Source organism: Rhopilema esculentum, chromosome 17 (genome assembly GCF_057945365.1).
Source record: "Rhopilema esculentum isolate cy_ngs chromosome 17, ASM5794536v1, whole genome shotgun sequence".
NCBI lineage: Eukaryota > Metazoa > Cnidaria > Scyphozoa > Rhizostomeae > Rhizostomatidae > Rhopilema > Rhopilema esculentum.
Window position 1 is genome coordinate 2,826,080 of NC_142831.1, and position 12,301 is coordinate 2,838,380.

Sequence of the window (12,301 nt, forward strand, 5' to 3'; positions counted from 1 at the left end):
CTAAGGTATAACTAGAGAGAAGCGGATGAAAAGGAGAAGGCAATGCTTCCTTTTCCTCTAATTATATTCAGTGACTTTAATAGTGTTCTTGTTCTGTTTAGTTTCCTGCGCCTTATTTCTTATCTTGTTTATCCATGCACACCATGCAAATATTGAGGCTCAAAGTCACTGAAATTTAAGAATGATTTAAAAGCAATGCAAGTCTCAAGCTTCACCAAGAATTATTTTTTTGTTTATTTGAATTTGTTGGAATGCAAAAAAATTTTGTATGCCTTGAAATTGAAGTATCTGGCCGTGAATTGATTAAAGCTATAACGCAACCCGGCTACACCATATGTCGCTTAAGAATAATTTCAGAATAATCTTAGGCGAAAACTGAAATAAATTAAGCATATTGAGGCTTAGCAGAAAAATTGGAATTCTTATATTAAAAGGTGTGTTGAGCATCTAATAGGGCACAAATAGGTTATATTTTTGCAGATTTTTAGAGAGCAGTTTTTCAAAATTTTCAGAAAAATAATAAAAGAATTGGAAAACCTATGAGCACTTTTGATTTACAGAAATCGACAAAATTATGCGAAGGCATACCTCTTCAAAAAACAGTTGGTTCTGTTAATGACGTAGAAGCGCCTGGGCAGAGGCACATGATAATCCTAAACTATTCGTCCATATATAGGAGATAGGATTTCATAGTGAAACACAGTCAGCTGTTGGTTAGAGCAAAGCGGTAAAACACCTGCGGGGCTTATGAATAACGGAGATAACTTATTTCAATTAGATGCAGTCAGTGTCTCATTTAGACAGAAACAAAGTCAGAAGCATGGAGAAAAACCTTGTGCCAATAACTCAAATCAAATCAGGTCAGTCTATTTAACTAAGATGAGTTTGCCTGTGTTTTTTGCTGAACATCTTAAAGTAGTTTATTCTCTTGGCTGTTAGGTTGACGCACAGAAGTCAGAAGCTAGAAAGACAGCGTCTTGCGTTGTTGAGTAGCCTTGTGGGCAGAAGAGCATCGAGAAAGATGTGAGCCGTGTCTTTGCGTCTACTAAATCTTTTCTGTTAAGGATTGAAATGCGTTGCGCTTCTCAGGCTATTCAATAAAGTAGTAGAAGATTCAATAAATTTCTTTTTAAATTATATACTGCTGAAGTACGACTGAATGAATATTAGAAATAAATGGTTACTAGCTTGGCTCTGATTTTAATTTTGCGGGACGTAAAAAGTAGTCACTGGATTAATACCAAATTGGTTCAGAAAATCAGTTAAATGTTCCTTTGGTTGTCTTTTCAGTGACATTCTTTTAAAAAGCACTATCGCCTAATTTATAATTTCACTTTGAGTAGAGTAAATATTAAAATGTAGGTTCATGACTATGGCTCACCTTTTAATCTTCATTCGCTTATGAGATGGAAGAGTTTAAGATTAAAATGGTTTTGGACATGTCATTGCTAATAAGGTAACATGAATTCTCTATGTTTTGTAAATTTAGTAACATATTTGTTGACTGTAATGTGAATATTGTGTACAGATGCTTTTGCCTTCCATACACCCTTATGACTTGAATCAAAGCCAAACACAAAACCGGAGGCATATCGTTGTATTCGGAATGGTATCTTGTAAACATTTTTATGGGTGTTCCAAACACTCACCCTTTAGTAAAGGTACCGGTTTAAAGAAGAAATTTGTGAAGAGAATCTTTAGCATCTCAAACTAATTGCTATACATGCAAATAAAGTTTTATATCAGAAGACTAGATATACTTGATAACTGCTTTGCTTGCAGCTCTACGTAAATCATGCGATCAAATATGTCTTGTTAATTGTGGATATGAATGCATGAGAGGATTAGGTCTATCTACAGATCTGGCAGGAACGTGTCCAAACCCTTTCCTGCTACTTTTTACAGCTCTATCAGTTTTAGAGAGGTTTTACTTTACAATGGATCTCTAACTTGAATTGTGGTGCTTATGAGGGCATTGGTGTACCTGTATATTGTAGCAGAAAATTACAAATTGTAACGAAAATTGATTTTGCAAAAAATTAACCAATCCTACATTCTCGGGCACTTAAATCATGGGTCTGATGCCTTCCACCCTTATAAAACGTCTGTAAATTCTAACTGGTATTCATGCTTTAAGTTTCCGTTTTTGATAAGATTTTATAAAGACTCTGGACTAAGTTAACGCTACACTTGTACTTTAAACCTGAGAAAAATATATAATGAGACTGACCCGTATGAAACTTAGCATAATCCAGTTTGTGCAGCTTAGAAGTTCTAATAGCATGAATTTGAGTCTCGCAATGGACACTGGGCAGTAAAACCATCAAGAATTACGTAATGTAGACAGTAATGGATAGACATTGCAAACTGGCGGAAAAGCAGCAATTTAAGGCTGTCATTACAAAACATGTTCATTTTGTTGCGAATGTGTTTAAAACACTTAAGTGTTGAAATCGATTCTGACTTCAGTTCTATCCAGAGTTTTAGTTATCACAGAAATCTCAAGGTCATAACATATAGCAAACAAATGCTGCCTTCAGAATTGCGTTTTTAACAATTTAAGTGAAGTTACTTTCATTTCATGTTAATTCAGAAACATTTGTACGTAAAGATAACAGAAATGATAAACGATATTCTCTTCATCAGAAGACAAAAGATAAAGAATAGGCTAGCGTGCTAGATTTTGATTACACCACTTCTTCGTTATCACTTGGCTTTATTCTTTGAAGATTTTCTTTTCTCCTAGTATCCAACAGAGCTATTCTACGCTTAAGTCTTAGCGTGATATTGTCGGTAATAGCTGTTAGCAGATTGTTTAGGCTAAGTTCATTTTTCATTCAAGCCTAATCGTATCTGCTTTCGACTAGAAAATGCTACTTGGTTGATTATATAGTTTCTCTATAGTACCTACAATCACTGCCAAAAGTTTTGAAAAACACTAACGTAGGTTTTCAAAGACAAATTCAGCCATCAACTACAATCCCGGGAAAAATCGTTGAGGATGAGATGCAAGAAAAGTTTATATTTTCTCTTTCCTTTGCGAAATAACTTTCTCCCCACTTTCCCAACTCAGTGTTAAACGCATATTCTTGAAGCACAAATGATAGAATTGAGACAAAAGATCTAGGGATTGTAGATCTGGGGTGGTTAACTCTCGGCTTTTGGCGGTCTTCCACGTGGTCATTGGCTATGTGACCGACAATTTAACGACAATTCCTGTGTTAGCTGTAAATGTTCAATCTCACTAGTATCTTATGTGCTTGAATAATTTCCAGTCCTTGTAAGATTGTCTAAGTATAATGACTCTCAACATAATTTTCCACCAGGTCGTCTTCTCAATATACCTTGTGCAGTGTGTGGTGATAATTCTTCTGGCAAGCACTATGGCGTTTATGCATGTGATGGGTGCAGTGGATTTTTCAAAAGAAGTATTCGAAAAGATCGGTATGTCGTTGATATGTTTTATGGTTTAGCCTGGTATTATGAATTAGTATTTTGGATTTTGCCTGATGATTGCTCTAAGCATAAGATTTGGGGCGCCCTAAGAAATTAATGAGATGGCTTGAAGAAAAAAGCACTTTTAGAGAGTTGATCCTTTGTCGACATCATTATTTGCCATTTGGGACAAAATTTATGTCGCTCTGAAATGTTTCAGAACACAATATTAACTTTCACGGTCGCAAATAATTGTGAGTTGGTTTATTTCAATAACGTCTTACAATGGAAGATTTTATGACCGCCCACATCAGACATTTCTTTTACTTTAGCTAAATCCTCTAGCTTTAAAGCCTTTGTGTAGCTTTTGCTACATTGAAGCTGCAAATTTATCGATCATCTCAAAAAGTTTTGATGCATCTTCCTGAAATACAGACGATATACATGTCGACAAGCTCAGCATTCAAAAGACAGCATCGAGGCAGGCAGCTCTGTTTTATGTCCAGTTGACAAAATGCATCGAAACCAATGCAGACATTGCCGCTTGCAGAAATGCTTTCAAGTCCGGATGAACAAAGACGGTTGGTTGCCTTTTCAATTTATTCAGCAGTGAATAGGGCTAAATAGGACCATTGCCAGACGTAAAAATTAACCAGCCAGTTGCCAGTAAAAGAGATTTATCTGCAATAAATTCAAGATGGTAGAATATGTAGACTACATGGGAACATAGAAGCCAGGCAACGTGCGCCAGTCAAAAAGTTGGAGGTCTTACAGGTCCTTGCCCTAAAATGTTTTGAGGCCATGCTCTTTAGAACGCCGGAAAACGTCCCTGTTAGAAAATACTTGCTTATTTTCACTTATCATTTATAGACAGTCTGACTCATAGAAGATATCACTTACTATAAAAATAGATAGAATTAGATTGAAGATAATTAAACACCAAGCAAAACATGCTAGAGTATACAACATAACACAAATATGCATCATTAAACCAGATTAAGCATAAAGAAAATCATTTGAAATATGTCCGGATTCGCTAAGATGTTGTATTCCTTAGACACTCGATTACTTCCTATTTGCCTTTGCCACATTGCCACCAGCAAAACTGCATAGCTGAGAACCCCGCATATATTGAACAATAGGGGCCCAAGGATTGAGTCTTGAGGAATATATGATACTGTACAGTTGCAGTCATTAATAGTACTGCTTAACCTCTTCAGTGACTCATCATAATGATTTTGGTTAGTAACAATGTTCAATAAATGACCCAGTATATGTTTTCGACCCCAGAGCAATCCCTAAAACCACGGCTGATGCTCAAAGTTTAAGGGTTCAAAGCTCCAAACAGCAATGGCTATTGAGCAAAAAGACATTACATCGAAGACATTCACTTAGGAAAAGGCGCTTCTTACCTACTTGACAAGAAGCGTACACATTACCTCTTGCTTGCCTCTGTGGTTCTAGCATTTTCAGTGTTCCCTCTGCGTAACTAAAAGCATATAAATAGCCTTTTTTCTTGTTCAATTCAACCGTTTATAATCCTTTGCAACATTACAACCAATGTCATTTCTAATAAATTTTTCATTTAGCTGTCCAGCATGAACGGGGACCGAGAAATTCCACCTTGAAAAAACAACAACTACAGACATCAATATCTCGGCCCAGCTCCTCAAGCTCGCTGGCAATTAGTCACTTTGGAAACAGCTACGTCACATCTGACATCATGAATGCCCTTTTAAAGGCTGAACCAAGTGGTATTGGTAAAGGAAAGAAAAGTCATTGCATTGAAGACATATTATACGACAGAAAATATGAAAAGGTGAGGAGAATAAATCAATTCATAAAATGTGACTCTTTGTCCTACTTTGATTATTTAAGGCCATCATAAAGCTCCGAAGAGGCACGCTTTGTATCCTGGGAAATTATTTGTAGAATCCTGTGAATTCGGTTATGAATAATGGACCATTAATTTTTATGATAAAAAGGAACAGTTGAAAAGCAGTACTATCAACACATAAAAATAATAATAGTAATGAACAATTTATTTAGAGTTGGCGGAGAAAATAGCGTTTAGCTAATTAAGGCCAACTATACAAAATGTACAAATTACCATTTTCAAAATATATTAATTACAAAAACCTAGATTTGGAACAAAATCTTTGCACAATTTGCAGCTTCAGTCCAAAGTTTTGATGGACTTAATATTTCTTTTAAATATTTCTAGTGATTAGGACTCTTTAGTTTCTTTTGGCAAAGTCTGCCATAATTTTTGACCAATAAATCTGATAGTATCAATACCATATAAATTCGTCCTAGCCCTCGGCAAAATAAGGTTATTACCGCCACGAAGGGCATATGGTACATCTTTAGTAACAAATATGTTTGCCATAAAAGACGGATTCAAGTTGTTTACGGTTTTATATATCTCTGTTGGGAGCAGCTGCAAATTCTTCTGGTGAATAGATACTGAATTACTTTTAGTTAAAAGTTCCATGAAATTATCTGAGAGGTAAACAGAGTATATTATACATTAAGAACCATTCCCTTTCTTTTACAGAGGTCTGGGAATGAATCACAGTACAGTGAGCAATGGCTTAATGAATCGGCCGCAAGACTGCTGTTTCTTGTCGTTCAATGGGCGCGCCAACTCCCGATGTTTCTAAGCCTTTCTCTCAGAGACCAGGTGATCTAAGCAGAAACGTTATTCATTTTACTGTATGTTAAATTGAACCAACAATTTAGAGTACCTCCTATCGGTCTATTGCCAGATGCTCCTAAAAAATGTAAGGAAACAGTTTTTTCACGTGACATGTATGATATTTGGCTGAAAATAGAAAATAATTGCAGAGCCTCTGCTAGCTATTGTCCTCAAGGGAGTTTTCAGCCCTAATGTTCCGACAAGAAGGCTGTGCTATCCTTTACTTTAAAAAAAACTCGTCGTTTCGTGATAGAATATCTTTAAGGGGGTATCGGTATCACCTCACGATTGAGACCCTCCAAGGCAGCAAAAGTGGAAGCATAAAGAAAAAGTGGTAGCCCCTGGGCAAATCTTTCTTCTATTCACCCATGTACAAAATATTGCAGCTCTGATAGTGGAAAAGTACACTGGGTTCCAGAGCATCAAATAGGGTGTTTAAGAAATAGGGCGTTGCTGGAGAGAAGAGAGCACATCAAGTGGGGCGTTGGAATCTGCATCATAAAATATCTTTTTCTCATGGAAAATTTTAAGAAATAAGTTAGAGATGAAATAGCGTTTCAACTCATATGATCTTGTCCAATAATAAGAAAGTCAGCAACTACGTAGTATGAAATCGGAAATCCTACTTCTTATCACTTTCGATGTAACTTTAACATGACAGATTAAATTCCTATTCAATAAAAATCGAGCTTCACTAATCAGTTAGAATAAGGACTCTCAATGGTGTGAGCTGAGAAGACATGGACTTTAGATTATCCCAGCGTTCAAATGTCAATGGTGAATGGGCGGCAGAAAATCAAGGGCGAAAATGACTGTTTTTAGTGTTTTCTTCTTGCTTTTTGTGCTGGCTCCTATCCGGACTCCATGATGTTACGCATTAACTTTTAGACCTGGCCGTCAGAATCTTTGGCCTTCTGTTTTTTGCGGTATTACACTGTAAGTTAAGACTTTGATTCTATTCAACACACCCTACAAGACAGTTTTTTGAACACTTTAAATTGAAAAAATGTGTTTCGATCGAACAAGATAGCGATAGATACCAGTTTTATTGTTAAAAACCATGAAATTCCTGTTCGATCCAAAGAGTATCCGAATAAAAAAGATAAAAATTTCAACATCCACAGCAATTGCATGTCTCACTTTTGCTAAAATCATATGTCTCATCCTCAATCACAACTTCATTACAATCGTCTCGACATTAATAATGTTCGCAGAAAGTAGTTCAACTTACTCTAATTATTTATTCTGGAGACAAGAATTAATCGTCATTATCTTCTGTGAATTGAAGATTTTTCAAAAAAATTGGTTTTTATCTAACCTGGGCCCTTCATGCGTCTTTATGTCCCATGACATTTCAGTTTAAAACAAATGGAAGACTGTTTCGGGCCTGCTAAGGGCATCAAAGTAATTTCAGATAGTTTCAAAAAGGCATTTCGAGCAGGGACTCTTTATAAAAAGCTTGATGATCACGCAATCAGCAGCAAACGCTCTCATGGGACCGTTGTACTATACGGAAATTAGGCATGATTATCATGATTATCAGATACATAGAATGTTGATTTCCACAAGTTTGATGCCTTGGTCCCATTCTTTTCACTTGTACATCCTCACTCTTTGAAGAACGCGTCAAGCAAAAGTGAATCAATTTTTTTAATTCTTCATAGACGAAGGTTTAACATAAGGAATTCATTATTCAAAATATTTATTATTGAATCATCTATATCAACTTTTATGAATTGAAGATCCTTTTAGAGAAACTAAAAAAGAAGTCTACAACCTTTCGTAACTGCTAATGCCAAATTCATGAAAAATTTCCTGCTTCCTTATCATCAATAAGCCAAAATGAAAATATGATTTAGTAGCAGGAAGTCCAGATAAAAGCATTCTTTCTTTCAATATGTGTCATTCATTTCATGAGCCGTCCACCATTAAGGTAAAAAACTGGTTTGGTTTTTCTGGAGGCTTGAAGAGTGCTAATCTTTGAACAGAACAATTCTTAAATCCTTCTTAAAAGATTCCGTTTAATACAAATTGTCCTAAATTTATCACATAGCTTCTTCCATTCCAAAAAACAGCCAAAATGGTTCAATATATCACAATTTTCTTCTCTTCGTACACCCTACTGCTCCTTTTTTAGTTTCCTGAGAGTACCACATTACTCGTTTTGTTTATTGCAAATTCTTATATAATCAGAAATAGTAAAATTGCCTTTCTGCCTGCAGATATATCTTCTTGAAGAGAGTTGGACCGAGCTCTTCACCCTTGCTGCCTCACAGTGGCCACTCTTACCCAGTCCTCTGGTTACAGCGGCAATCAAGGGCAATCGGAGTGAGGATGCTATCGAAACTGTGCATGCATTTGATGAGATCATAGAGAGATTTCATTGTCTTAGAGCTGATACCAGTGAATACTCTTGCCTCAAAGCTATTTGCTTATTTGAGCCAGGTAATACTCTAATATTATGCAAGATATCAACATAATGGACAGCTATTGATTGGCTGTTGGGTATTCTCCGTAAAATCTAACATTTCAGGTTGCTAGAATTGAGTTTCGAAGGCCTATTTTGGGCATATCAACATAATGGACAGCTATTGATTGGCTGTTGGGTATTCTCCGTAAAACCTAACAATTCAGGTTGCTAGAATTGAGTTTCGAAGGCCTATTTTGGGCATATCAACATAATGGACAGCTATTGATTGGCTGTTGGGTATTCTCCGTAAAACCTAACAATTCAGGTTGCTAGAATTGAGTTTCGAAGGCCTATTTTGGGCATATCAACATAATGGACAGCTATTGATTGGCTGTTGGGTATTCTCCGTAAAATCTAACATTTCAGGTTGCTAGAATTGAGTTTCGAAGGCCTATTTTGGGCATTTTTACCGAACCCTTGTTTTTTAAATCCAAATTGTGGAATTTTTCAGATAAAGACGTAAAGGCATGATTAAAAGATCAATTTATTCCCATACTTTATATTAAATCTTTAAGTGTACCTAAAAAACACTATAGTATTCTTCCTAATTGTTTTTAATGAGATATTTGCTATATCTTCTAAGTAAAGAAGTTAAATTTCTGAAGCATCACTGAGGTAAACTTTAATATCACAGTTAGCAAAATTGATATGCTTTCGTGGGCCTATGACAATGTTTTCTTCACGAGATTGGAAAGATTTTGTCCGACTGGGCTTACATCAGAAATGTCAACAATATAATTCCTGTTGTCGGAGAGAGGCAAATGTATTTGACGAGGTAAAATAGGATTGAGTGGAAACGATAGATGGTCTAGTAACATTATTTTTTAACTTTCAGCAACCTCAGGCTTAACAGATGCAAGATCAGTTGAGGTGATTCAAGATCGCTGTCAGACAGCTCTCTCTGACTACATTCGTGCGCAGCATCCTTCTGATTCTCGAAGATTCGGAAAACTTTTATTGCTGCTAACAAATCTGCGAAGAATCAATGGAAAGTACATTCAAGATATGTTTTTTGAAGGGACAATCGGTGATGTACCGGTTGAGAGTCTAATTTGTGATTTAATAAAAGACGTATAAGTAAAACCGGTTGCGCCAAAATGTTGGCCCGGAAAATGCCGATTTGTCAATATAGGACTTATTTATCTGTATTGTGACGTAGTCATTTTTAAGAGTAATGTGAATCGCTGTATAAATCTTAACGTTGATTTCGGTTATTCCGTAAATTTATTCAGGTGCTGAAATTATCGGGCAATGACAGAAAGTTATATGGATAGAATGGTTTTACTGTTATCGTTTATTCTCAGATCAAGATTATGTACCAGATTCTAAATAATTACTCGCTATTTGATGCTAATACATCGTTCCACCCAAGTTTATACTATTTCGTGACAAAGGCAGCTGCAAAGATTTCTAGCACTGTTTTAGCATGAAATCTTCCTTAACTGTGTATTAACCTAATCTGTCTTCAGGTCACCTGATAACAAAAAAATTACTTCTACAAATTTTGCCTTTTAACAGACAGCATGCTTTACATCGAGGTATCGTTACATCACTTTGGGTAGAACAGTATGGAGATAAGGCGAAAATATCTATTCTTAGTAAAAAAGGAGAGAGTACAAAAATAGAGGAGAGAGGAGAACATAGATCACTTATGGTCGTCTCTCTTGAATACGACATTATATTTTCCATTTCACAACCCTCTTCTCTTTTTTTCACTTTTCTACCCTTTTCTCCTTAAAAATTCTCCCTTCTCAATTTGGGAGCCTTTATGTTGGAAGCAATAGATCTTCAAAAAACTATCCTGAAATCCCCCCAGGCAATTTATTCTCTAGGAACACAACTACAAACTCAACAATGGTCGAGCAATAAGAACAAATGTTCCATTTCAGAATTGCTTTGTTAAAGGAATACTGAGGTTCAGATTGATCCAAAATTAAGAAATATTAAAGAGCATCTTGCACGAAGGAACATCGTTATAAATCTAGTTACAGAAAAAAGATATATCAAGATTAGTTCCAGTGATAAGATATGGACACAAACGATTGTTTTCCTGAAAGAACAGAATAAGGCTACATTGCTTTGTATTCAATAGTAAAATCTAAACTGTCTTTTAGTTAAGATAAAACAAACTCCTTTTAAGGATTGGGTTCCCAGCTTTGGACGAATTTAGTAGCAAGCTGTTTCTAGATTTCTCTAATTTTTCAGTCTGCAAATTATAAGAGCGTCTCAAATGAGTGTCGTTAAAATTCTAGGTACAAACATTTTGACTGAAATCTGGAAATTGCATGTGATGCTGACTTAATGACTGATGTTTGAATTTTTTTCAGCATTTTAACTGGTAAGTGTCAAAAGTATGAAATGTTCAACTATCAATTTCTATGTCTTTTAAACTATCAATTCATTTATAGTATCTCTAGACTATTTATCACAATAAATTCGTCATAGAGTGAGAACAGTATTTGAGAAAATATACTAGTACATATAAAGTCATGCAAAGTTATCCTCCTAAGTGAGTGAAAACGTGATGACGTTTAAAAATGCCATCTCTTGATAAAATTTTCATCGTGGGCTCTATTGAGAAAATTTTCATTTATGATATAGTTTGCATATTTTAGCATATTTTTTTAGAATAAACATGTAAGAATTAATTTGTCACCGCTAGTTCTAGGGTCCAAAAACATGTATGTAAACCACAGTTTGCCATATTCTTATTATAAGCCATATTTTCAGTAGTTGGATAATGGGCTCAAAAAATATTCTCAATAATCCCATGACGATATACATCCCCTCCGTATAAAAAATTTGAAAAAAGCCTGAGAAAGCTGGTAATTTTCCGTTTGATAATGACCAAAAAACAATATTTATCCAGGCAAGGATCGAAAGGAAAACGAAGGAAAAATTGTTGCGTTTGATTGGTTCAGTGTTTTCGACCAATCAGGAAAACAGGTGGTTGTGGGATATCTTCCCTTCGTTTTGGTAAACAATATATACCTGACATAGTTTCAGGAATGTGGAAGACTTGTGCAGACAGACATTCATCTTAAGTGAGAGATGACGTCACGAATATCAATTTGAACAATATAAGAAATATTGATTTCGAACAACATAACCATTCTAAAATCTATGAACTGGAGACAACAGTTACCCATTGGTGAAGATCCTCCGTCCTTTCGCTTGCTATATCTCAGTAAACAGGCCAGAGATTTAGTTTGTTTTGCATGTTCAGATGTATTTCTAGATTGTTCTTGAGTTTTTGGTCAAAAGCCAAAGTTTTTATAAGTGAATGATGTCAGTCTTCGGAAGTTGATCTTATGACATCACACTTAAAAGTACTACATGTTTTTAATCTTCCGGGCTATTTTATAATTTTGTAATGCAAAAGATTCATTAAGTAAAAGAGATGTGAGCATTTGTACCACAAATCATTTAGAGCCCGATTTTTTAATGCGGTAAGCAATCTTTGCATTGATCCCCAAATGGCTATGCTCAAGTCTTGAAGAATTAGCATCCTTGTCAAATATTTTTTAGATATGCCTTGAATAATATAATGATAAAAATTAGGACCAAAGGTTCGGCTGATATTGGTGAAAGTAATATGAAGATTTTGCTTAACGCTTATGATTTCACAGAAATAATGTTTGGTTTTTTTCGATATTTGTATGGTATAAAATTATAATTTGTATTTCTAAAAGAATAAG

At 35.3% G+C, this 12,301-nt stretch overlaps 1 protein-coding gene across 1 annotated transcript; it reads left to right on the top strand.

Moving 5' to 3' along the window:
• Positions 1 to 461: 461 nt before the first annotated feature.
• On the top strand, positions 462 to 10,636 carry LOC135681179 (nuclear receptor subfamily 2 group E member 1). The gene is made up of 7 exons (XM_089113409.1): positions 462 to 860; positions 3,327 to 3,444; positions 3,871 to 4,016; positions 5,025 to 5,254; positions 5,993 to 6,118; positions 8,356 to 8,578; positions 9,439 to 10,636. The coding sequence occupies exons 1-7, from the start codon at positions 779 to 781 to the stop codon at positions 9,678 to 9,680; spliced, it is 1,167 nt and encodes a 388-aa protein (XP_088969535.1). The 5' UTR covers positions 462 to 778; the 3' UTR covers positions 9,681 to 10,636.
• Positions 10,637 to 12,301: the final 1,665 nt, after the last annotated feature.

What these genes read in the sequence shown, in the direction of transcription:
- LOC135681179 (XM_089113409.1), top strand. Translation starts at nt 779, where the DNA reads ATGCAGTCAGTGTCTCATTTAGACAGAAACAAAGTCAGAAGCATGGAG. An exon ending in AGAAGTATTCGAAAAGATCG is followed by an intron (nt 3,445 to 3,870) that starts GTATGTCGTTGA and finishes CCTGAAATACAG; the next exon opens with ACGATATACATGTCGACAAG. An exon ending in ACGACAGAAAATATGAAAAG is followed by an intron (nt 5,255 to 5,992) that starts GTGAGGAGAATA and finishes TTTCTTTTACAG; the next exon opens with AGGTCTGGGAATGAATCACA.